The 26,917-nt window shown below is 39.3% G+C and overlaps 1 protein-coding gene across 4 annotated transcripts in view; it reads right to left on the reverse strand.

Annotated features, from left to right (window-relative positions):
- GARRE1 (granule associated Rac and RHOG effector 1) overlaps positions 1-26,917 on the reverse strand; it is a 99,048-nt gene that overhangs the window by 34,191 nt on the left and 37,940 nt on the right. For 3 of the 4 annotated variants that reach the window (XM_075940084.2, XM_075940085.2, XM_006130561.5), the window contains exon 2: positions 18,989-20,308. The exons of the other annotated variant lie outside the window; for it this stretch is intronic. In XM_075940084.2, coding sequence (XP_075796199.1) covers positions 18,989-19,483 — 495 coding nt within the window. In that variant the 5' untranslated portion in view covers positions 19,484-20,308. The remainder of the gene's footprint in view (positions 1-18,988; positions 20,309-26,917) is intronic. 4 annotated transcript variants of the gene reach the window in all.

Here is a 26,917-nt window from a genome sequence, read left to right on the forward strand (position 1 = left end):
AATTTGTAAATGATAAAATAGCCTCAGCCTCCTTTTCTGGAATCTTGGATGTTCCGGGTATGATGGAAAAAGGTTTCTGTGTCCTTGAAAACACTTATCTTTAACAAAAAAGTCCCCACCACTTTATACCATTCCTATACTTTGCTTGGTCATCATGAAGACTCAAATACTTCTTATCTCAATGGCTCAACAATCTTGTGTAGAGGAATCTGGCATGATGTTTGGACAGGTGCAAATAGTGTGGCTGTTGGAGACATACTGTGTAGAACAAAGGTTCTCAAACTTCATTGCACCATGGCCATGAGAGGGGATCGAAGCCTGAGTCTGTCCAAAATTCACTTCCCTCGATTGGGAGGGCCTAAGCTGGAGTTCAAGGGCTTCAGCCCCAAGCAGGGGACTTGCAACCTGAACCCTGCTATCTAGGGCTGAAGCCTCCAAGCTTTGGTCCTAGACAGTGGGGATCCAACTTCAGACCCAGACCCCAGCAAGTCTAACCTGTCCCTGAAAACGCCAAGGGGAGTTATGACCCACTTTGGGATCCTCACCCACAGTTTGAGAAATGCTGGCACAAAACATCCTTCCCTTAACTATTGGCATTTGCAGGATCTATCGAGGCTCTGCTTCCTCTGTACAGCTTCTAGTGATAGGCTTGCAAAAATACATACCCTGCCATGAAAGAGGGAATGGGAGAGTAGAGAGTCAGTGATGGTCACATCGACACCATGCAAGAAGCAACTGTGAATCATAGATTTTGGTTAGAAGAGACCAAAATAGTGAAATAGTTTTTCCCAGTATCCAAAATCTACTTCCTCCGCTGTGACTTGAGACCATTGCTTCTTGTTCTGTCATCTGTCATCACTGAGAGTAGCCTAGGTCCATCCTCTTTGTACCTCCCCTCCCCATACAGATAGTTGAAGGCTGCTATAAAATCCCCCCTCATTCTTCTCTTCTGCAGATTAAATAATCCCAGTTCCTTTCTAGCAGGCCTTGAAGATCACACTTTTCCATTTCAACACATTCAGCAACTGATTTTTCCAAATTTCTATTACTGTAGCACAAAGGGTCCTCCACATCAAGACCAGAAACCCTTTGTTCTGGGCACTGCATAAAACATTTCTTAAAGTCCCTTTCCACAGAGATCTTACAATTTTGAGTTATGACAAGACGCAAGAAGGTGTATGAAAAATAAGTGGCTGGAAGGGAAGGATAAATGAACAGTAAAACAAGAATGCTTTTGCATAACAAATAATAGATACCGTATTTTCCGGCGTATAAGATGACTTTTGATGTTAAAAAACATCCCCCAAAAATCGGGGGTCGTCTTATACGCCGGGTATGCGGCTTTGCAAAGCCTCGGGGGAAGCCGGCGGCGGGATAGCCCCGGTGCGCCTGGGCTGCCCCGCCGCCGGAGCCCCTCCGCAGCTTTGCAAAGCCTCGGGGGAAGCCAGCGGCGGGGCCCATCCGCGGCTTTGCAAAGCCTCAGGGGAAGCCGGTGGCGGGGCATCCCAGGCGCGCCGGCTTTGCTCCCGGTGCCTCTGGTCTGCTGGGGACCGTCTCCAGCAGACCAGGGACACCGGGAGCAAAGCCGGGGAGGCAGAGGGGCGCTGGGGTATAAGACGAAACCCTATCTTTTAACTAAAAAATTAGGGGGTTGTCTTATACGCCCAGTAGCCTTATACGCCGGAAAATACGGTAAAAGCTCACTACCTGTTCAACCACTGTTTGTGGCAGTAATTCTCAGACATCACAGTACTGAGGCAAGACACGAAGAAGGATAAAATAATGACTATGTGATTTTTGGGGAGTTCTGTCTTCCCTTGTATGCCTTCTACAATAGAAAAGTCATACTTTCAAATTTAGCATATTTTAAAATATGTTTCTCTTTTTAGATAGGAAAGGCAATTTAAAACACAGCACACACATTTTAAAAGTGTATCTAGTTGCTAATATGTTACGAAAGTTAGGATTCATAAATTAATGAGCTTCTTCAAAATCAGTACAAAAGTATAGAGAAAGCTTTATAGCAAGTTTATACAGTTGGCCTCATTTGGGAAGAATGTCTAAATCAGACTGCTTATGTCTTTTCCAAGGCAGATGGTAAGGTAGAACATATACAAGAGAAATGATGACTATGCAACAAAAGCAAAATGACACCTGCCACTTCAAATTAGGGTGGAGATGCCTGAAGGTATCTACTGAAGGTTTATTTTGTGGTTACGTATTTGGGGGAAAAACAGAAAATGTAACTCAAAACCATTTGTAGAAGATGATTTAGTTAGTTGCTGATACTTAGTAATCTTTTTAAAATGTAATGATTTATAAAATAATTTATAAATAGACTTAGTAAACCAGTAAATTGATTAGTCAATGTACTAGCTATAATTTGATCATGATCAAATATTCTGGCAAGAATTCCTTGATGTAAGTGCCGGCCTTGCTTCATGATGCAATGGGCTAGTAAACCTGTTTAAATACTATGATCACTCATTTTACTGCATATTAACAACATATGCTGAGAAAAAAAGTGAATTGAAAGTGGTATGTATGTATACCTTTATTTGTATATCTGGCCATCAATGTACACAGCAATTTAAAAAAAAAGAAGCAAATTAAAAGATATGGTCCCTGCCCCCAAGGGGTTACAATATAAACGGACTAGATTAAACGTGCAGAAATTCACTCAGAAGGGAATGGAAAAGAAGGCTTAGTCATTAAATCTCCTCCCCAAACATACAGAGAGAAGATGTACAGACATTAAGTTGCTTGAAGAGTTGGCTAGCTGCCTAGCTAACATAAGTGCACTTTAAAATGACATTTTCTTTTATAATTGCTATGTGTTTACTTTGTTTAATTTCATTTTTCTTTTGTAACCATTCAATTTTGAACATTCACATTTAAATGCTAATCTACCACTGCTAAAAAAGACAATTTTTTTTTGAATTTTATTTCATTAGGTTTCACATTTTTCTTAGTTAAAAATAACTCAGCTAAGTACATTTTTTATTACGCGCAAGTATCTAAGGCTAAATCAAATTAAGATCAAAGTCTATTTTGTTGTTGTTGTTATAGTTACTGTTGTAATACATTAGTGCTTTAAAAGAGTTGACATTTTGATATTATTTGACAATTTTTGACCAACTGACCAAGTATTTTTTGATCAAATTCTCAGTCCTACTTTAAAAAATCCAAAAGTTATGAATACGCAAGTAAATTGTAATGTAAAGAACTGAAATTAAAGATTATTGCATGAGCCAATGTCTCTGCATCAAGACTAAATTTTCTATTTAACAAAACAAAACAAAAAACAAAAAGACTAAATTTTCTATTTAACAAAACAAAACAAAAAACAAAAAGACTTCCCTGAACCATTAAAATTAGCTCTCTGTATGGGGGCATAGTGCTCATGTAGAAGTACATCAATTTAAGGCAACACTCTTTATTTTAATACCACATGAAGGCATACAATGTGTTTTCCATAATGCCATCTTACTGTTTTGCTTGGTGTACTACATATTAGTCTGTGACCCTTCAGGAAATCTTTGTATTGTTTTTTTCCCTCCAATATCTTAGGGGAAGAAAGCCATAAGATGTTTTGATCCTGAAGGTACAGTTTTGTAATTTGAGAAGTGGAACTGAACTATTTAAAGACAGTTCCAGCTTACTACTTTGAACAAACAGAATAATGGCATTTTCCAATCCAATCATTTTAACTATGTATTTTGGTTATTTAAAGGGGAGCTTAAGTGCTTCACTCAGATATAAAGGTCTGGCCTATACACTACATGATAAAGTCAAAGTAAGATACACAACTCCAGCTATATAAATTACATAGCTGAAGTCAACGTATCTTACATTTCCGTCCACACAGCGGGAGGTCATCAGGAGCAAACACTCCCATGGGCTTCTTGCGAGGAGTGGGACTACTGGTGCTGACAGGGGTGCCCTTTGAGTTTGATTTAGTGTGTCTATCTATACTACACCCACTACATCAAAACCCGGAAGATTGCCCACAGCAGCATCAATCTTCCATGTAGTGTAGATGTGCCCATAGTATCTACAGGGAAAAATGGGATGGTAACAGTGACTTCTAGCAATCAAGTAATCACTCTATTAATGTTGCACCAGACTCCATAACTGAGCTCAGAACCCCACTGTAGACCACTATACAAAACACACAGCAAAAGACAGTCCTCTGTCCTAAGAACCTTATAATGTAAATGAAGGAAGGCTATTAAACTGTGGGGAGGGTACAGATTAACACACAGATGAAGCGACTTCTCTAAAGTCATAGCACAGAACTGAGCCAGGCACTAAATTTAGGTCTTCAAATCCTAGTCCAGGTCCATATTCACTATGTCATATTGCTTTACATGCCAAAATGAAGCTTTACACAGAATTTTCACTTAGTATTTTGGAAGTGATAGCAGATGAGTTTTAACTGTTCAAAATCTTTGAGTTTTTAGAATTTCCTCATACCTCTGTTCTCCCTTTCAGACAGCTGTTCATATATATAGTGTTTTGGTTTTATTTTGCTGATTAAAATTATTTTCAGATGTAATTAAAGTCTGAAATTGATTGACTATTGTAGATTATAAAGTAACTTCATATACTTTAATGAACACTATATAATAATCCTTTCTATATGAGATTTTAGATAACACACAACTCAATGTAAAACTAGTTTGAACTCTACAGGATTTTCTCTGTATCATATTCCCAAGCGTCTTCTCACTGTGCTGCCCGGGACATCTGCTCACAATGGATGTTGTTGTACCAAGGCAGCAGTGTAACTAGCCTGATTTGTATGGTAAAGAAATCATTAGCAAAGTACTATTTTGCTACTGGAAGTTTAAAACACAGCAAGTGACTAAGTGAACCACATGTAATATTATAATTGTTCAACTGAATTATAATTTTGCTATAACAGACATTTAGGCTCACATCAGCTTTTTCATCAATGACTGTCAGCTAAAGCTAATGACTTACTAATATGCAAACTGAGAATGAGTACAGGTTGGACATCCCTGGTCAGGCACCTTTGGGACCTGACCGGTCTCAGATAAGGGATTTTGCCAGACCAGGGGAACTCATTTCTGGATCCCCTGCTACTGGCTTCCTAGCCATGGCCCACTTACTGGCCAGATTTTGCCACTGGCCCTGATGGGCAGTCCAGCTGCAATGTGCTAGGCTCTCAGCCCCACCAGGGAACACAACTGCTGGCAGCCTGCTGTCTTGTCAGCCTGCACGGGTCCCAGCCATCAGCCCTTCACTGGGACGCTCTGGTTAGCGAGGTTCAACCCGTAAAAGGATTTTCAACTAATTTGTGAGCATGGGGAAAAAGTATTAGCCATATTTACTGAAGAAGAATCACTGTAAAACTATAGGTTTGAATAAAAATCCAGAAACTGTGTGCTGACTACTAAGAACTATTCAAAATCCAATATCAAGAAACATTTTAATCTAATTTTTAGCATTTATAACATTATACACAAGAAAGGGCAACAACAACCATATTTCCAGGCTCAGGACAGTCATAAATTATTTAGAAACATGTCGCATTGGATAATAGGGTGTAAATGCAAGACTAAGATTTTTTCCCCACAAATCTTAGTTTACCAATCCCCTCCCCTGAATGGCTGTTCCCCCCCCCCCCTTTTTGTAATCTCTGAGATAAAGAACCATATTTCACAAAGTTAGTGTCTCTCTCAAATGTATGTAGTCTGCAAATATATGTAAAATCTCTATACAATATAAGGTGAAGTTTTACTCTTGAAAAGTGACTGAATATTGGCATAACGGGGTTAGATTTTTATTGTCTCTCAGAATCTAGACCAAATATACAGAATTTACAAATGAAAAGATGACTTTTGTTCTTGACCCCAAGTCCATATAAATACTTTCCTTCAAATGTATCACCACCAATAATTGATTCTAAAGCCCAAATAAGTCTCTTAATGTGTCTGCAACATCACTAGCCTTCAGGGACAATGAGTGGGTACAAGTGGCCTCATTTCACCTTCAAACTATTAGCAGTTATGTCTAAAGGAAACTAGAAATGCTATATTTACCTGTCAACTCAGGAGATTTGATATTGAATCAGTGAGACTGAAAATAAGCCTAGCAATGCCTTGTTCATGGCTGTTTTTGTTTTTTAAAAAAGTGTCCCTTTTCATAGTAGTAGTACATTAAATAATTTCAGTTATCTTCTTTGAAGCACTTCCTGAGATAAGAATCTTTTCTCTTACGATATCTTGTAGATGGGATCTTCACAAACAGATAGATCTAAAGGCTGAGTACTGGCTAAGTCTTGTGTTGTTTCTTTTTAAATTGCTGGCTCGTCCCTCGTTAGATTTTCCCATGTTGCCAAATAGAAGGGAATTAATTTATCAGGTAAGAGAGGAGTCATGTTAGGTCACTTTCCCTTTGTCACTCTGTGCAGTAAAGCCAATCTTGTGTGTTACATGTTAAACTTCCAGAAAATTAAGTTTTCCTCGCTCTTTGGATCCACGCAGCCTCAGCAAGCTGATTCTGTGTCTCCTCTCCTTCCAGAAAGTTTTGCATTTCCTATCCAGATCTTTCTTGAACTAATACAGTAGTAAGACTGGCAAGACCTGTAGCCATGTGGGGAGTAAATGCAGCTGTATATAAAGGTAACTCAATACTGAAAATAAAAGGTTGTTCTTTCTAGATCACGTTTTCTCAAACAGGGTCACAAGGCAACTACATGTGGGTTGCAAGCTGTCAGCTCCATGGGGCTGACAGCCCCAAGTCCTCAATAAATGACATGGTTCTCTGTAAATTATATATCCTTAATAACTTGTTAGAAATCAGTGAACTGGTCTTCCATTTCTACAATAAGAACTTGGCCCTCTACTACAACAGTAGTATTGGTAATAGTAATCATGTTTATTACAGCAGTGCCCAGGAACAAACCAGATTCAGGGCCCCCTTGCACTAGGCACTGCCCAAAAACAGTAGTAGGCTGTTCCTGCCCAAAGAGCTAACAAACCTATGGACAAGATAGGGACATAACATATAAGCAAAGTGATCAACATAAGAGCAAATGTCATGTTAGTTCCATGATATTTGGATGGATAATGTGGTTAGGAGGGGGATTAGCTAAATGGAAATAAAACAGAGGAAGATGAGAAAAGGGAAGGATATTTACAGCTGAAAGGGTGACATTTGATTTTAATAAATTCTCTCTCCATCACTAAATTTAAAATGAATTTATTTTACTAGTTTAGCTAGCACCCCACTGCTAAAATCCAAAAGATGAGCTCTTCAATACACTGTGACTGGTGTAGAGAAAAAAATAAAGATAATATTTGAAGATGTTGTTAATTTCAGAAACAATAGTATTAAGTGCCCTAAAGACAAAAATAATTTGAACTGCTCAACATAAAATTATTCTTAGATTTACCACCATACCAGAACAAAATTAAGTCAATGAGACTTCACTCATGTAAAGTAGGCTGCATATCTAGATAAAGCTGAACACAATAAAACAGAGATGATGCTGGTAGGCAGAAGAAAATATTTCCAAGAGTTTGCAGCCAAGCATGGGGTTTCTCCCTTTTTTGAAGATCAACACATGTAATTGGACATTTCAGTCTCTAATTCTGATGTATTCTTGGACTCCTCACTGACATTAAGCTCTGCAAAACCATATAAGAACATAAGAACGGCCGTACTGGGTCAGACCAAAGGTCCATCTAGCCCAGTATCCTGTCTACCAACAGTGGCCAGCACCAGGTGCCCCAGAGAGGTTGGACTGAAGACAATGATCAAGCGATTTGTCTCCTTCCATCCCTCTCCAGCCTCTGACAAACGGAGGCCAAGGACACCGTTTTATCCCCTGGCTAATAGCCTTTTATGGACCTAACCTCCATGAAATTATCTAGCTTCTCTTTAAACTCTATTATAGTCCTAGCCTTCACAGTCTCCTCAGGCAAGGAGTTCCACAGGTTGACTACGCGCTGTGTGAAGAAGAACTTTCTTTTATTAGTTTTAAACCTGCTACCCATTAATTTCATTTGGTGTCCTCTAGTTCTTCTATTTAGGGAACTAATAAATAACTTTTCTTTATCCACCCTCTCCACACCACTCATGATTTTATATACCTCTATCATATCCCCCCCTCAGTCTCCTCTTTTCTAAACTGAAAAGTCCCAGTTGCTTTAACCTCTCCTCATATAAGACCTGTTCCAAACCCCTAATCATTTTAGTTGCCCTTTTCTGAACCCTTTCCAAGGCCAAAATATCTTTTTTGAGGTGAGGAGACCACATCTGTACACAGTATTCAAGATGTGGGCGTACCATAGTTTTATACAGGGGCAGTAAGATATCTGTGTCTTATTTTCTATCCCTTTCCTAATAATTCCTAGCATCCTATTTGCCTTTTTGACCGCCGCTGCACACTGCGTGGAAGTTTTCAGAGAACTGTCCATGATAACTCCAAGATCTCTTTCCTGATTTGTCGTAGCCAAATTAGCCCCCATCATACTGTACGTATAGTTGGGGTTATTTTTCCCGATGTGCATTACTTTACACTTATCCACATTAAATTTAATTTGCCATTTTGTTGCCCAATCACTCAGTTTGGTGAGATCTTCTTGGAGTCCCTCACAATCTGCTTCTGTCTTGACTATCCTAAACAATTTTGTATATCTGCCAGTAATGCTTCCTGCCATCTCTGGTTGGCTAGGAGACTTCATCTTATCCTGGCAGATGACTTTGCCTTTGTTATGCATGTCTTTGTCAACTCTCGATTGAATTACAATATTATGCACCTAGGCTTGAAGCCTACAACACAAACTCCAACTAACACACAATACTGAAAAACATCTCTGCAGAAATGCAAGCACATGAATCCATCCACACTGGCTTATCACAGAATGCTAATCAACTTCAAAACATTGTATGGCCCCTTCTCCAGATAGCTAGAAGACTACATAAACTTTCAGGATAAAAACTGTGGGCAACAACTACACTCCTCTGTCTCAATGGCATTCTCTACAATAAGAGTACATCTTATCTGTATGGGAGACAGAACTTTTTGAGACTCTGGTCCAAGACTATGAAATAAACTCCCTCAAGAACTAAGGACCAACTTCCCAGCATTTTACCATCTTCCATTCCAAATGCAAGGCACATTTCTTTGACCTTGACTTCTCTAACAAACATACAGCAACATATATTAAAAATCATTACCAAAATCAAATCAACTATTGCACGCACTTCTCCCCTGGGGAGAGGATGCAAGAATACATAACACATGACAGCCATGTTGCTTAATGCATTACTGGACATAGCTCACACATTATGGTGATGAGTGTAGTATCAGAACTTAGGCAGTATAAAATATTTGCAGAATCGGGATTTTAGAATGGATTCCTTGGAATAAAGTATAAAAAGTTATCACTCCCAAATTCTGACTCAGATCTTCATAAGAAATTAGACATATTAAGGGCAATCAATGTATTCAAAAGCATTCTGAGATATTTACATTTTTAACAGAATATAATTAAAATTTTATTTAAATATTGCATAAAAAGGAGTAATCTTAATGTTACATTAAGAGTTGTATAGAATATAGATATTTCTACTTCACTCTACACAGTATATAAAAGTCATTCAATTGAGGTATCAGACTACCTGGAAAAGTATTATGCAGAATAACTATATAACCCTTCCACTATTTTTTTCTTAAGACTACATCCAAGAATTTAGACATACAAGCATCTTATAAAAGTTCAAACAAAGATCTAGCTATATAAAATAAACAATGTCACATTTTAAATTATAAACACAAAACACCTAATATGCGGTCTTACGCAGCAAAGGAATGTATGTTATTGAGCTCCATGTTTTTAGAATAGGAGTCAACAGAACTAAATTGATTGGGCATATTTATCCAATATCAGGCATAGCCCTAAGCAGAAAGATTTAGTGTGAGATCTTATTGCACAGGATCAGCTTCAATGATGACTGCAATTTCAAATCTAGCATTTCCCAAACTGCAAAAGACTTAAAGGTAGTGAGTGTACAATAATTGAATAAAATGTATAATTTCTTCCAAAAGGAAAAATTAATTTTATTCTACCCAATAATCCTGCACCTCAGCAATCTTTTTGAAGAATTAAAATCTCTCTCTGTAACACTTAAAATTTAGTGTCAGCTAGGGTCTACTCTTTCTTTCAGTACCGAAGAAAAAACTATCAAGAAACAGGAGTGTTGGCACAGTAACTTGCTTTTTTCACATAACTTCATTATTTGAGAGCAATCTTCAATTTAACCACACATGTCAACATTTACGTTAGTGAATTTAAAATAGAATAAATAGAAACAACAGCAAAACAGAATAGATGAGACTACCATTTTTGTTTAGAAAACAATCCAAGAAAAGTTTCCTTTGAATTTTCAAAGGGTTTCTACCCCCTTCAAATATTTCCATTTTTCTACATTGTTGTCTTGATATCTGTTTACACTGGAGCTAGTACCCTACTTGCTGACCCAAGTCTATTCTGTAATTATTGTTCAAAAGACAGCAATCACTGATTAGATAAAGTCATTTCAAAGAGACAAAAAGTGACCAGCAGACAAAGATCTATAACCAGAACAGTTTCTAGACACATAACATTAGATTTTGTTCTCTGTATTTCAGTCAAATATTTTTCTATCAAATATTTCACAAATAATTTGATAAAAATCCCACACATTTTGGTAGTGACTTACACAGACTGGATCACAGTCTATTTGTTTTGTCTGATGCTCACAGAAATAATGTCTCCCTTAAAGCTGCATCTGTCTTGACGCCTGGAGGCCTCAAACAGAAGAACTACTGATTTGGAAAACTATAAAGATGGCTCAAAAAAAATCTGTGGCTTATTTCATAATAAGGTTCACAACAGCAACAAAAAGAGCAGTGAGAAAGAACAATTCACAAAGCAAATTCTAGTTACCCCAATTAAGAGAAAAAATCCAATAAGATTATTTCCCTAAATGTTCAAGAGTAGATCATAACCATAATATTTAGCTAAATATCTGCTCTGAAATTGCAGAACTTTTACTAACATGGCTTTTATTTTAATGTTAGACACTGACATTGGTGGTTTCCTCATGTAAGATATCAACACAGAGTCATTCCCAAGAAAGGTTAAAAAAAAAAAATCACTGAGCAGCAGACTAACTGCCCAGAAGCTCTTACCTTTATTCATTTAAGAGAGATTGAGAATTGAGCCAAAATAAAAGCCAGCGACAAAAACTACAGAAGCTAAAGTGGAAAGATTCTCACCTAGTAACTACTAGCAAAAATTAACATTTTTTCTGATAAAAAAACTCTCTCATCAATACTACTAATGATGACTATATTAAGACTATTAACCTAATATGAACAAAAAAGGAATGACACTGACGTTGCACCAATATATATAACTGATATACCCAAGTACTATTTCCTTATTTCATCTGCTAGTGAGTAGTGTAACCCAAGGTTTGGATTACATGGGAACACAGAATAACTAAAGGGACAGAAATTATCCTAAACAACCCTTATGTCTTACATTTGACATGGTTTGACCAAGTTAGACAAGGCCAAGACACTTATCCAATCACACTAGTGCAATAAAACAGAATAGTACAAGTGCTAAAAATAAAATTGGTGCAAGATACAGGACTCGCCATCCTCAATCTTAAAGAAATGTAAAGCAGCACTTTTAGAATGAGGGACTAGTTTTAAATTCTGATATTTTATGAAATGCTAAGATTAGAATCATATGCTTTATGCCATATGTGGCATAACTAAACCAAAGCCACTCAGAAAGCATGCTAGTATGGTGCTGGACCATTACAAATAAAGAATGGCAAAATATGCAGGTCTTGAGTGCCACCTACTAGATACTGCAAAGTAAGGTAATATTATTAAAGTTGATGACAGTAACTGACAAAACTGATGTGGAACTAAAGCAATTTCCTCTAATTAAAAATAGATGGTTTGGGATTGTGTGGAACCACAATACATTTTGCATACTCAATGCGATGCAACAGATCAGTCACCAGGGTTACATTTTACCACTCTAACCTCACCCTTTCCTGAAGTGTTATCTTTATGGGGTCACACAGTTGCCCATTTCACAACTCCATGCTAAACTATGTGCACTGAAAAACATTATATACATTTCATTGTTAATAAGTGATTCTGTGCAGATTTCCAGACCATGGAATTGTAGGGGAAGGGGGTTTCCTGTATAATGTGAATGAGCAATTAATCATAATTTGCAATTTAGCACAATGTGTCACAAAAGCTTTAGCACCCATTTCTGAAGCAAGGTCATAAGTTATTCCTGAATTCAGAGCTCCCCCTTTATAAGATGACAATTTTCTCTTAAAAAAAAATTAACTCACTGGAGTCTACGTTCTGACTTCCAACTACCTTTATTTCTTCACAACATTTATTCTCTTCTTCAGCACATTTGATAATGGGTTTGGGGTTGATCAAACTGTGTATAGGCTCTTTGTCAATTTGAGTGGCCAGATAGGAATTGCTAATACAATATTCAGATATTGCTCAATTGGAGGACAAAGATTATATGATAACATTCTTTCCCACAGGCATTGTGCAAGGTGAACATGTTCCTCAGTTTTACAATGCACAGTACCTTCCATGCAATATGACTAATTTAAAAGGTGACCTTACAACATCCCAAGTAGACAGACATTTGTAGCAAAACATTCTGTTCTTCCTGAACAAGAAATTGCCTTTCCTTTCTTTAGATACACAGCAAGATTTATTAGATTCCAGTTTAAGCCATGATAGTGATCACAGTATCAGGGGAGAGAAGAAATAGTCATGCATGCTAATAGTCAAAGACCCACAGAAGTAAAAATACAGCCAGCCAGAGTTAGCACAATATTTATTGCTATTAAAATGTTAATTGTTCTTACAATTAACTTTTTTATTTAGTGTTTGGACGTATGAATTGCTTTTAAGACAATAGTACTTTCTAAAACTTATAATGTATATGACAGTCAAAAGATATTTTAAAAATTGGTAGACTATGAGATAATAGAGATCATGCAATATAAGAATGCCAAGTAATATCAAGCTCCATAGAATATTTTGTACAGTGGGCCAGCAACATTTTTCTACTAGCAGAGTCTCATCTGAATAAAGTCAGAAACTAAATCTGAAAGACATACAACAAGGTGGCCAAAAAGACTGAAACTGGGCTTTATTTCTAAGGGAAACACATACCCATTAATTTTAAAGCAAATAAATGCTGACGAACAGAATTTTTATTCAGACATCCTTCTGTTCTATGAACCCTTTAATAGAACACAAATCTTAAGTACTTTTAATATACAGAAGCAGAAAAAAATCCTACTAGTTTTACACTGCAGCTCAATTTTAGATCTAATTATTTTGCACCCTAACTCTGGTTTTCGACCAAGATGAACATATGGCCTGCCATACCAAGAGACAGTACAGTAACTCAATGTATTAGCTCCATGCATAGCTAAGACAAGATTTAGACTGCATACTTCAGAGTAGTTTGCAGTTTTCATATTAGTTTAACCTTTACTCCCCCCTCCCATTTTATAATACTATATATCGACCTCTCATTATATGGAGGAATGTTCAAATATTTATCAATATAAAAATCCAGCTTTAACATACATTTTATATTTATTCTGACAACCAACAAAAGTCCAACTATATCACACTCTTCCATACTACTAGGATTTAAAGAACATAAATATATACAGTATTTCCACTTGATTTCCCTCCCTCTTTCAAAGTGTCTCGCTAATACCCATTGCCTTTTCTTGTCCCTCCCCCTCCTCCCAATTTTTCCTTCTTCCACCTCTCTCCCGTCTCCTGTATTTATTTTGGTCCTAGACATCCAACACTCCGGTCACCTGAAGAAGTGGGCTGTGCCCATGAAAGCTCATACCACCATCTACATGTTTTGTTAGTCTATAAAGTGTTACCAGACTATTTGTTGTTTTTTCAGTTTACATGTACAGACTAACTCAGCTACCCCCTGAAGAAGGGAGAAATTATCCCTTTTTATACACTGGTAAATAACTCATCATGACTACGCAATCTGAGTTCTGACGAATAATTTATTACAGTGGGAGTGGCGAAATGACTGCTACATTTGTTTTCATTCCAACTCAAATCAGCTGATGTTAATCAGGACCTGAAAAGTGACCTCAACACCTGCTATTCTGAGCTCAAAACATACCAGCCCAGATAAAAATACACCAAGGCTATTATCCCTTCCACGAAAGCCAGGACAATTCAACTTGCATTGCTTTTAGTGATGCTAATGAGTACTTGACTACTCAACTATTCGCTTCCCCCCTTGCTATCTCTATTAGAGGCAGTGGGGGGGAGGGAGGTAGGGAGGCTATGGAGAAGCAGCCTCTGCCTGCAGCGGGTGGAGGCTGGCAGCAGGCAGAGGCTGCTGCTGGAATGCTCTTCTCTTTATTACTCCCTTATATCTGGGAAAAGCAGTACTGTATTCTTAAAACACCATGCACCACTCTCCCACTCCTTGAGGGAAGTGGTGCCTGTCATGCTCTGCTCCTTCCTTCCCCCTTTCTTTTAAAGAGGTAGCTAGTGAATCATCAGCAGGACTCAGGCAGCTAGCTCAGCGAGTTTTTCTACTTGGTGCCCTGTCCTCCCCCAGGGAGCGGGAGAGAACAGGACAAAAGAGTGGGGTTTCAAATCCTGAAAATAATTTTGAAAATAAAACTGCTGCCGTGCCAGACTTTGTGTGGCCCACCTGCCGCAGAGCAAACCTGCTCTTCAGTGTCCGAGAAGATATCCTGCCTGGCACTGTTTGGCTGAAGTGCAGGGTAGGACATGCCTCTCCCAACAGTCGCAGCAGGAGAGGAGGCACTGGGCCATGTAGCCTAGCCCTGGCCTCCAAAGCTGCCGTTTCCTGGCAGCCAGCAGTTTGTGGCAGCCAGTAGTTCGTGGCCCAGCAGTTGGGAAATGCTGGCCTAGGGTATGAGTACTAATTTAGCTACGTAACAGTGTAATGCAGGTGACATGTAGCTAAAGCACGAGCAAAACTTCTGATGACCTTTTAAGGTACAGGTTGTATCTCCCTGGTCCAACACCCTTGGCACATATCCGGTCCCAAACCAGGGAGTTTGCAGGACAAGGGAAGGTTAACACCGGCCCCTCTGCTGCAGTTGGAGCCCCGCAGCACTCCTACCCTCCCACCCTACCCCAGCTACAGGGCTCCACTCGAGTGGCAGCAGAAGGCCCAGCGTTAACCTGGGGACCAAACAAGGACTAGGGGTAATTGGGGAAAGGCAGGGTGGCTGTGGAGCCTCATGGAAGGGGCCAGAAGCACAGTATGACTAGTGCACACCTGACTCTGCGGACACTAGGCTGCCCTCCCAGTCCCCAATGCAGGGTTGTGCTTCTGACTGCAGGCTGTGGAGTTCTGTGGCCACTCTGTCTTTCCCCCCAGGGTCCCTCCCCCTCCCTCTTCCTCCGTAAGCTATTTGCAGCGCTCCAAAAGCTCTGGATAGGGTGGAGCTGCTGAGCACGAAGCCCAGGTTTTCCCCATGAGTGCTCCAGCCCAGCCCAAGAGTACCCACCAGGATGCCAGATCACAGATGTTGCTGCACAATGGAAGTCCAGTCTATAGAGGTCCAATGTAAACAAGTAGCTAAGAGCTGGTGACCACTGTGCAAGGTGAGCAAGAGGGAGTCCTGCTTTAGTACAATTCAGAAGCATTGCAAAGATTGAGGCTCACAAATCAGGAATTCTCCCCAAATGACTTCTAAAGTCTGTAGGACAGGGTGTTCAGGTAGCGACTGGAATTGTTTGTTTAGATTATGGAATTTTCTCACTTACTGCCAATTTTTTTTGCAGGATCACAGAATGAAGAGCGGAAGTCTGGAAGAGTGAAGCTTCTCTTTGTTTTATCTTTTAGAAAACTTGCCCAATTTTGCAATAGCTTTGAGGTAGTCTTTAATTACATGATCACAATACTATTCCTCAAAAAGTACAAAAGAACATAAGATTGTGGAAAATACTAGACAGACATGTGCAACAGTGTGTTCTACTGTGTGACAGGAAAACCTGAGTCCATGAAAACAGTTTATATGACAAGTGCATAGTAAACCAATCTTAGATTGTACAATAAACTATATAAACCATAGTAGCAGTGAAAGTTTGCTGAAATATTACATGCAAGATTTCTCAGCTCAATTAGCTTTACTGTTAACTGCTTCATCTCCTAATATGTACTTACAGAAGGCTATGTCAAAAGGTAATGTATAGTACTATGTAGCTTACAATATTTTTGAGTTATTAAAGCTCTAGAGTAGACCATGGGTGAGCAAGATCAGTTCCGTGGCTGCCCCACCAAACTCACAAAGGGAGCAGCCTGAGGGCTCAGAGTGGCTGGTTGCTCCATCTGCCTCTCTGTGCTGGGTGGGAGGAGAAAAAGAGGAAAGCTTCACATGCTGCCCCCACCCCCAGCACAATATTTCAGCTCCCATTCGCCAGTTCTCATTGGCTCTCCCTGTCCCCAGCACAATTTCTCAGCTCCCACTGGCTTGTTCCAGCCAATGCGAGCTAAGAGATTGTGCTGGGGACAGGGGCAGTGAGTGAAGTCTCCCTCTGCTTCAGAGAGGCACATGGAGCAGCCAACCACTCTGAGCCTAGGGGCTGTAGCAGACAAGGAGCTTGCCTGAGATTCCCACTGGGCTGCTGGCCGGCAGCCATTTAGGTAAGCACCTCCCGGCCAGAGCCTTCCACTAGCACCCCTGCCCCTCCCACACTCCAACTCCCTGCCCCAGGTCACCACCAAAACACTCCACACACCCCTCCACCCCATCTCAACTCCCTCCCAGACCCTTCCCCGAGAAAAGAATCCTCTCCTGTACTCATACCCCTTCCTGGAACCTGCACCCCAATCCTCTGTCCCAGGTCACAACTCTCTTCTTTACCCAAACTCCCTCTAAGATCCCACATCTTCTCCTGCACCACAGTCCCATACCCCACACTCCCTTCTGCACCCAATGCCTGTCCCAGGCCCCATACCTCCTTTATAGACAATTGTGGCCCTTGACCACTTACCAAAATCTTGGAGTGGCTCCCCCATCAAAAATTATTGCCCACTCCTGATCTAACCCAATGGGTCTCCAACTTCATTGCACCACAACTCGCTTCTGACAAAAAATTATTACATAGCTGTAACACACATATACCCCCACATGGCTGAATCCACAGCCCAAGTGTTTCAGCCCTGGGCAACAGAGAGGTACATTGAACTCTGCGGTGAAGGGCTGAAGCCGCAGCCTTACTCCCCACATCTAATGCCAGCCCTGGGCAGCAGGATTTGGGCTTCAGCTTCCGCCCTTAGCCTACATTTTCAGGACTGTTGCCCTAGACAATGACTATAATGAAATAAATACAAGCATAAAATTAAATTAAAATGTTGTATGCTAAGATTAAAGAGACAATTGTGTGTACAACATTTTTTAAAAAGTAACAATCATGTCAATTAATACTGTGTTACAATGCATACAAGTTATGGTGGAACATTCCATTCTTCAACAATTCTAACTTTTGGCTGCAATACACCCAAATTTAGCACAACTTTTTGATCTAATTTGTATCAACACAACTGCATGTTTTGTAATACAAAACTCATACAAGCATTAAGGCTTCTTTTTAGCCTAAGTTGGTTCATCCAAATACTATAATAGACGGTTAATAAACACTAACAATTGTATATACTGTTAAACTACATAGTGTAGACAAACAGCTCTAATATAGATAACAAATTTTCAATACTTCATATGCCAGTGCCCCAAACTTTGTCTTCAATTAGTTCAGATCGCTGTTACTAAAGGCTAATTTGTATACATTATAATTTAAGTCAAGCACCTATGAAAAATACTTTTTCATATTCCTACCAACCATCCATGGCAATAAGAAACAGTAAATAAAATGCGATGTAATTTATATAATACTGTCTCTGAGATTATGTAATTAGAAATATTGGTTTACACTTTTTCTACTTTCTAGGATTAATTTTAAGGATGGTTATTTTAAAAATACACTGTTTTAAGTTAAGGCACCTTATATAGTTAATTTTTTTTCTTAAATCACAAATTATTTTCTCCATTTAATGACGACTACAGATCAAAATTCTATTTTTACAAAATCTTCTTACTTTTTTCTGTCCGTTTTTGGAGAAGATTATGGGTATGCTTCCCAAGGAGAAGAAGGGAGCAGAAGCCATTTTTTTCTAGGTGGCTGGCTGGCTAGATAAATTCCTGTTTGACTTATTTGTAGACTTCTGGTATTTTTTGCTTTATTACTGATTATGTGTTAGGAAACCAAGAGACTTGCATAGGGATATTCATTATTTAAAACTAAATAATGAATAAGCATCTCTGTGTGTCATTGAAGTTCCTTAAACCTCTCAGGAACTGAAAAGTCATGCATGTGAACAGTTTGTCAAAAGTCACAAATCTCCATGAATAAATCACAGTTTGTTATTCCTGACAGAATAATGTTGGGGAAATAAAGCATGCAGTCATATATTTTCTTAAATTACTTTAACGCAGTTCATGTACAGCTCAAAATTAGTGTAACTGAACAGACAAAGTTTACTTTTTCTAGTTGGTAAACATCTTATACCTGTAATGCAATTCTTTTTTTAAATGTACGCCTGGCACAGGAAAAAATATTATTCAATATGCAATTATATGTACCACAAAATTATGCATTGCAAATCTCTTTACTATGTTTTCCTCCTTTGACATTTTGAAAATAAAAATGCTTATAAATTTCCTCTTTGTTTTAGAAAGCATTCTCTAGAAAAATAAAAAGTAGAAGATGGTACACCTTTGGTACAGTGATGGGAGGGACAGTCTTATAATAAGTGCAAAATAGACGGGGTGAAGGAACTTCACATGCAAAATATCATCATCCATGGTAACTTACCTCTATGTCCTGTAGGCTGAATTCCTTTTGATCTTTGAAGTTTGCAGCTCCAGTACTCAGTTCCATCAGCATTTTTGCTATTTCTGGTTTTATTGCTGCCGTGAGTCGACTCGCTGCTTCCATGACATGTTCCTGCACGTCTTTCAGTTGCATAGCTGCCTTTGAATAGTGTGAGTTCCTAAATACACTGCTGAAAAGGTCTGTAAGGAAAGTGCTCGCACGGCAAAACACATTGAGTGCATCCAGATATTTGGAGATTCCCTGCTGGATGTCTGCAATCGGAGTAGTATGGGACACAGGGTGGTTGCAGCTGCCTGCAGCAGCTGAGGAGACCAAAGGGGAAGTTGGGGTAGTGGATGCCAACGGTGCGCTCAGGGTCCTGCCTAGCTCAGGCATTTGATACTGCTGGTGTTGCTGCACTTTTTGCTTGGACCCGCCAAGCAAAAAGCGCCGCTTGTAGTCCATTTTACTTTCCTGTGCACTACAGCAATACATAAGTGAGTAGTTGTCCAAAAATTCCTTGGATTAGTAATCAGTTGTCAAATTCCTTCCTCAGAAATGTAGTTATGTATAGTAACAGTGGAGGACTGTGTACATACGTTTCAGAAAAGGCATTTCAAAAGGGCAGACGTCTGTATAATCTGTATCAGCAGAGAAAAAAGGCAGCAGATTTGCTGACTTAGTATTTTCAATGTTCAGTGCAGCCCTGCTGCAGTTACAAAGTGTACTCAAAAAGCAAGCTGAAGTAACTCAAAAAATATGCTTTCATTTAATATTCCACTCTGTACATAAGATGCACTATGAAGGGAAGAAAGCTAACTCCTACCATTTTCTTGCCAGGACTTTTTGACACCTGATGGTAAAGTTCATAATACGTAAATCATCTTTTAGAAGTAATACCTTAATGGAGATTTCCAACTAGTAATACCAGGAAAAGTGGAACCAAAAAAAAAAAAAAATCACCGGTCAACAGTGATTGTAAAAGAAGTGCAGAGACTTTTTCCTTGAAAAACCAAGTCCTTATGTCAGCAGATCAAATATCTTCCATGTCTTGACAGATCCAGTCTGTCAAATCAGTTTGTTTGTAGTGTCTCTTCTCAATACTGAAAAGAAAGGGTTTGTTTTCTGAAGACTTTGCAAGTGTATGTTATTAAAAACTAGAGTGTTTATTATTGCAAGCCTTCTCTTCTCCTTCTGTTTGATGAGGTAGTAGTTTCCAATGTAACACTAATAAGTGGTGCTCCAGATTGAGTTTGCCTTCAACTGTAGAGTCTGCAGCAAAAATGCACAAATGTATATATAAGGCCTCTAGGTCATTTCCTGTAAAGGGAAGGGGAAAAAAAAGTTTAAAGGTTAGGAACAATGAGAGGTTTTGTTAAGATGTTAACTCCTACAGTATCCTTGTGCATCAGTACATCTGATTAAAAGGGGGGAGAACCATTTATATTAATTTTTTAAAAAGAGTAACAGTTTAACAAAATTAAATTAAATCCAGAACTACTGCATATTTCTTCATGAACGGTCTCACACTGAGTAGATTTATCTAAACTGCCAAATGTAGGACCTGCCGATCAACAGTAGTACAACTCTACCACTGACAGTTACAGGGGAGAGCTGTAGCATAGGCAAGGCCCAACAGGTTTAGTCACTGTGGATATGTCTACACTGCAATATAAACCCAGAACATGAATTAACAGACACTGGCTTTATTATCTAGGGCTTGTGTATTTATTATCATTTGCAACCCCTAAATAGGAATTGTTGAACCCTGGATCCCAACCTAGGGCTCCAGCATCTACATTGATTGCATTATGCAGGTCCAAGTCCAATCATCCATCCCAGGATTCCTAGAGCCCTTCCAAAATGTGGCAACTTTAGATAGTTCTTTGTGGTACTGCATGGGAAAACTTGACTATCCAGGGGCAGAGAAAGTCAACCAGAAGGACACTTTTGGATGACTCCCAGAGCATAAATCCAGTGGAGCTGTGTCTATCTCCAAAGCAGTAGGCCTCAAACCACTGGTCCTGACTTGACTCAGGCTCAGACTCTCCACCCTTGTGGGATCCTGGGTCAGCAGTTTGTATGTACACAGAAGGAAATTAAGATTGAACCTGAATTCACATGCTGGATTTACACTGCAATGTAGCAGTTGCTCCCACATGCATTTAAGGAAAAGAAGAGGCTGTGTTCCTCACAGTGCCCTGCCTGTGAGGCCAGGTTAGGAGGCATGGAACATGGGGGGGACAGTGTGGGGTACATTGGGCTGCTGGGGGAGATCACAGACGAGGGTTAAGAAGAGCTAGTGAGGGGATAGACTGGGGCAAGGGATGAACTGGGAATGGAGCTGCAGAGCCACATGAGGAAAGGGGGAAGAGTGCAGGGACACATGGGGATAGGGCAGGGGTGACAGAGGGGGGTGCAGGGACATATAGCAGGAAGAAATGGGTAAGTGAGGGCACAGAGAGTGCATGAACAAATGGAGACAGGAGAAGACTGAGTGAAGGTGAAGGGACACATAAGGGTGGGGCAGATGTTCCTAACAGAAAGTTGTTGGGGTTTTTTTTTTGGGGGGGGGGGGCATCAGCCAGGTTTGCATGGGAGGGAGCTCCTTAGCAATCCTGCCACCATAAAAATAACCCTCCAAGTTCACACTCAGGTTTACCACCACCAATTTACTGCCCACTCCCACAGTTCCTCCATTACTCCTGACTTCCCCAGCCCTTTGCACTGCTTCTCAGGAGGGCAAGATACAAGTTTCTGTGCTGTAGTTTCAATGACTCATTATTCAAAGTTCTCTATAAATATGCCTATTTGTCAAAAAGCATTTCGTGGATCTTTTTTGTTGTCTGTAACAATACAGACACATTTGCTAACATGTATTCTGAAATAAATTACCATAATAATTGAAATTGCATGATTCAATTGTTATTTTCACAAATAAAATATGCAGAATTTTAAAATATTGCATCCAGAAATTTTAAAATGTTGGCCCAAAATTCCCCCAGGAATATAAAATAAAGATATAAGATAGGGGTGGAAGTGTCTTAAATTTCTTACAGGTACTGTTGTATTGCCACCATCCTGGGGAGGTCTCAGTGCAGGGTGTTAGGGGATGCAATGACAGTACCTGAATAAAATATTAAGTGTGGGGTGGAATGCAAAGGGCTCAGGGCAGGAGGAGGGTGAAGGAGTCAGGATTGGGGTGTGTGATGAGGGGTAAGGGCAGAGGGTTGGGTGTGTGTGTCAAGACAGGGTACAATGCCAGGCATGATCATTGGGTCAAACAATAGCTAAACTATTGATAGTTATTAGCCACACTTTTGTTTCTATATAAATAATCAACTTGATAGTGCAAGGACAATATGCTTGCAGCTGCTTTCCTGGAAGCTATAATAGTTATGATTTATAAATGAGAGTCTATGTTTGATTTTATTTAAAATGTTTTTAAACAATTCTGATGTTCTAGTGAATAGCATTTGCATTCTTGAACACATGTTCCTTTTTTCTGTTGGTTCAACTTATATGAAAGCTATATTTCACAAATGTTGCAAAAATATATTTTAGCATTCGTTATAATTTTAAGTTTCCAATATTACTTGTACACAAGATTTTTATTTCTTCATGTGCATATATTAAATTTTTGTGATATACACACCTAACTTGACTGTCAAGAAGTAACTATTCATACACAGAGTAGGATGTCTCCTACCTGAGGAGGAAGAATAGTTCCAAGGACAGTGGGAAGGATAACCTGGTATTAATATAATGATCAAAAAGTATAGTTGTCACCCAAAAGATAGTATTTGTAGAACCATAACCAGCAGTGGCTATCTCTGTGATCCTGAACAATAATCAAGAGGCCACTTTTAAAAACATACATGATGCTAACTTTTTCCATATGTACATTTATTACTGCTTTATGATTCAAATGTTACATTGAAGTATTCATGTGTGTTTTCTGGGATTGTTTTTTAATGTCTTCCAATTCAACATTTCAAAATGCAGCAATTTTTTTTTCTCCTTGTTAGACAAGTCTCAGTGCCCTGGGGAAAACTTGATTAAAATGTCAGTTTTCCTAATAGCATGCAAATGTATTGAGAACGAGTGAGTGGGTTATCAATTTGTACACATACTGGATATTTATGTTACTCTGAAAAGTAACATGGTAACATACGATTTGGCCAAAATCTTGGGATTTTTAAGTATTTTGATTTTTGGAACATTTCTCTGCTTTAAGAAATTAGACTAAATCACTTCCACTGTCACATTCCCATGTGCTAGTTCAATGCTTTGAATATGACATATGTAGATTTTACTTTTCAGAAAGTTTTGTTGAAGGAGAGGTTAACACTTATATGTTCAGAAAATAAACTGCTTCCTAGCAGAGAATTTAATACTCGTTTCACAAAATAACTTTCATTCTTATTGAATTTTTAAATAGTGCCATCATAGGCATATCCATATGTAAAACCAACATAAGACCTTTAGGACATCTGGAAGTCTTTAATACTCTAAAATAATCTAATCTTAATTATCAAGAATGCTCCTTATAGTTATTCTTGATTTTGAGCATGTGTGTCAATACAACACATATATATTACACATACCACAATGAAATTTGCAACATATATTGCACAAAATAAAATGGTCTTTCTTCTCAGCCTTTTCCTTCTATCTATAACATTGTTTTCACTTATTTTTCATGCTATTGTTTGTCTGTGAATCCAGTATAACTCTGTAAATCTGTAGGCTCCATATTACAATAGTTTGCACTTTATATCTAGCCAACTCCTTCCATTTAAGAGAGAACTCAAAGGATTTCATTATGACTGTGCAAGAACAGCATTTTAACAGTCAAAAATGTAAATATGCAGTTTGTACTACACTTTGAAGACAATGGTGATATTCATAAAAATGAGCTGGTGGAAGTTAGTCCAGAAAAACCTATTTAACTGCAAATCAAAGTGGAATTTCTTGATGGATGTACTCCCCATGTACCATTACCATAAAAAATAGATTTATAGGTATGGAAATCTATGAGTACAAAAATAAATAAGGCTAAGCATGGATATTGATTGAAGAAGATAGATTTCCATTTAGTCACTTCAATTTAGTACCTAAGCGGTTGTAGACAATTCTAGTGATACTTTAAAAAAGGCTCTGAGTAGTGTTCTGAAACTGATGTGATAGTATTCTCAATGGAGTCTTTTATCTCCTGAATGTGTGGGTCATTATGGTCGTAACTCATAAATAAGCATGAGATGATATGAGAGTCTGGCAATTCATGCACATTTGTTGTAAGTCTCCTAAGAAGCCCACATTTCTAAATGGTGTACTAGAATTTTATTTTACTTTATTTTAGATTTGGAAGACACGTATACCTAGAGACTAAAGGACATTCACCATAGTTTGAAAAATCAAATATGAATGTAACTAAGTTCAACTAACTCCTCAAAAAAGAACACCAAACCAAAAAGAAGGAGGGGGGGGGAAAAACACGTACACATCCTGGACCCCATCAGACTACTTAACTCAGGAAAAGCCTGAGCAAACAAAGCCTGCAGCAAGGCCTAAAGGTCAACAAACTGCAGGGTCCAGAGCCTCCCAACGAGCATACCAAGCCAAATTCCGCAATATCTATCCTGTGAGAGCCCAATCAGCCCGATGCTAGTAGACTTATTCGTTTCACAATGATGAAAAAGGAAAATTTGCACACCAATCCCTGCTCCTTCACTCCCAGAACTCAAAATGTGGAAACTATTATGAATGAGCATCTCAGGTGATAGAGTTATTAATGTGAATGACTGGCAAGGCAGAGTAGGAAGAAAAGGTCTTTGGATCAGATCTAAAACAAGTAGCAGCCAGGATCCAAACCTTAAGGCTTCTTAGATTAACACCTAGAATTCTTATTAAAAACAAGTTGGTGGCTCTGGAAATCTATGGTGTCTACAGCACTAGTGTAATAAATTCAACATGAGAAGAAACAGTTACTAACCTGTTTCGTAACACTTGTTCAACATGTGTTGAAGTGGAATGGACATGTATATGTTTGTGTATGTCCAGTGCACTGTTGGGAGATTTTTCCCTTAACTGTACCTGGTGGGGAATTGCATACACCCTCGGTGGTCTTTCACTACTAAAAGTGCAGAGCCATAACCAACCCACTCAATTCCTTTGTACTGGACAGACTCTGGCAACATATATTTAAGAACAACAGTTATGGACTAGGTTAGTAACCATTCCTTCTTTAAATGACTGCACATGTCCATTCCACTTCAGTTAATTCACAAGCAGTTTGATCTGGAGGTGGATCGGAATCTACCTCAGTAATGACTAATGGACTACCTGCCTAAATCTGGTATCTTCTCTAGATTTCCAAGAGAATAATGGGAGGAAAGGTATGCAGTGAAGACGAACTTACAATTCTACAAATGTCCAAAAACATCACTAGAATAAAAGCTTCAGAGGAGTAGCAGAGTTAGTCTGTAACAGGAAAAACTTAAAAAATAATAAATAGTCTGGTAGCACTGTTTTTAAAGCCTTTAAAGTGCTACCAGGCTAGTTGTTGTTTTTTAAGTTTATCACTAGAATAGAAAGGCAGCAGAGGCTGAGCGAGAGCCAACTGAATGCGCTAGGCTCCCTGTTCAGAGAAGTTACATTGGTTATTTCATAGAACAAATGTACACAAGGAGAGCGCCATCATGAGATTCTTTGCAAAAAGACCAGAAGTCCCTTCAAGTTGTCTGCAATTGCCACAAACAGTTGCAAGGACGAATAAGTCCTATCCAAGTGATACACTAACACTCTCCTTTATGAGCATTAGGTTTAGGGAAGAAAGTTGGTATCTCTCTCACATGACAGATGTGGCAGTCAGACACTGTTTTATGACTGTCAGGTGAAGGACCTCTGTGTTGAGAAAAGGTTGCAACTGTAGTCCTGTGAGATCATGAAAAAGGAGCCTCTTTTTGCTAGAATCTGGGAATGGGTGACAGGGGATTGATCACTTGATGATTGCCTGTTGTATTCATTTCCTCTGGCATTGGTCATTGGACCAGGATATTGGACTAGATGGACCTTTGCGCTGACCCATTATGGCTGTACTTATGAGCAGGGCTCGACAAATAATGCCTGTGGCGAGTAGATTGCAACCCGGAAGAGCCAGGATCGAGCGATCTGCATGTGCGCAGAACCATCTGCACATGCGCAGATCGACGGACAGCGCGGCTGGCGAGCGGGGCTCACCGCGGTTTGGCGAGCCCTGCTTATGAGCCTTTTCTGAGAGGATCAAACAAGAAAAACCAGGTTGGCAAGGCCACATTAATGCTAGGTATATCACTCTGATGTGGTCTTGCTTGATTTTTAACAACTCTCTGGATAGGAGTAGAACAGAAGGAAATGAGTACAGAAGCTTGTCTATCCAGGACAACAGGAGAGAGATCCTTGACCCTGACCTACTTGTGAGGAAAACCGATGACACTTCCTGTTGATTGTGGTTGCAAATTTCCCCATAGATGGAAAATGAACCTAGCTACATCTGAGCAGAGACATGACTTGTGGTGGTTGGTGACCTGTTCAAACAGTCTGCCACACTGTTTTGAACATCTGGAAGGTGGGACATTTTGGGGGGGGGGGGTTGAGTTGGTGATACAAAAGTCTCACAGCAGCACTCCCTGCTGGCATAGCAGAGACAATCTCCCTCTCCTTTCCCAGTCACATAGAATTTGTTGTTTCCATTGCCTGTAAGCATTAGCAAACTCCTTTCATTGACATGGGAATGGACGTGTGATAAGTGACCCGAAGAGGTGGCGTGAGTTTGTCCCCAGGATTGCCCCCTTACACTTACACTGAAGTTTGAACAGGGGAAACATCCCTATCATCCCATATCTCTGCCCATGGGCTCAGGGGCTTCTGCTTCATGGAGAGCACCAG

The sequence above is a fragment of the Pelodiscus sinensis genome, chromosome 12 (genome assembly GCF_052426305.1).
Source record: "Pelodiscus sinensis isolate ZL-2025 chromosome 12, ASM5242630v1, whole genome shotgun sequence".
Taxonomy (NCBI): Eukaryota; Metazoa; Chordata; order Testudines; family Trionychidae; genus Pelodiscus; species Pelodiscus sinensis.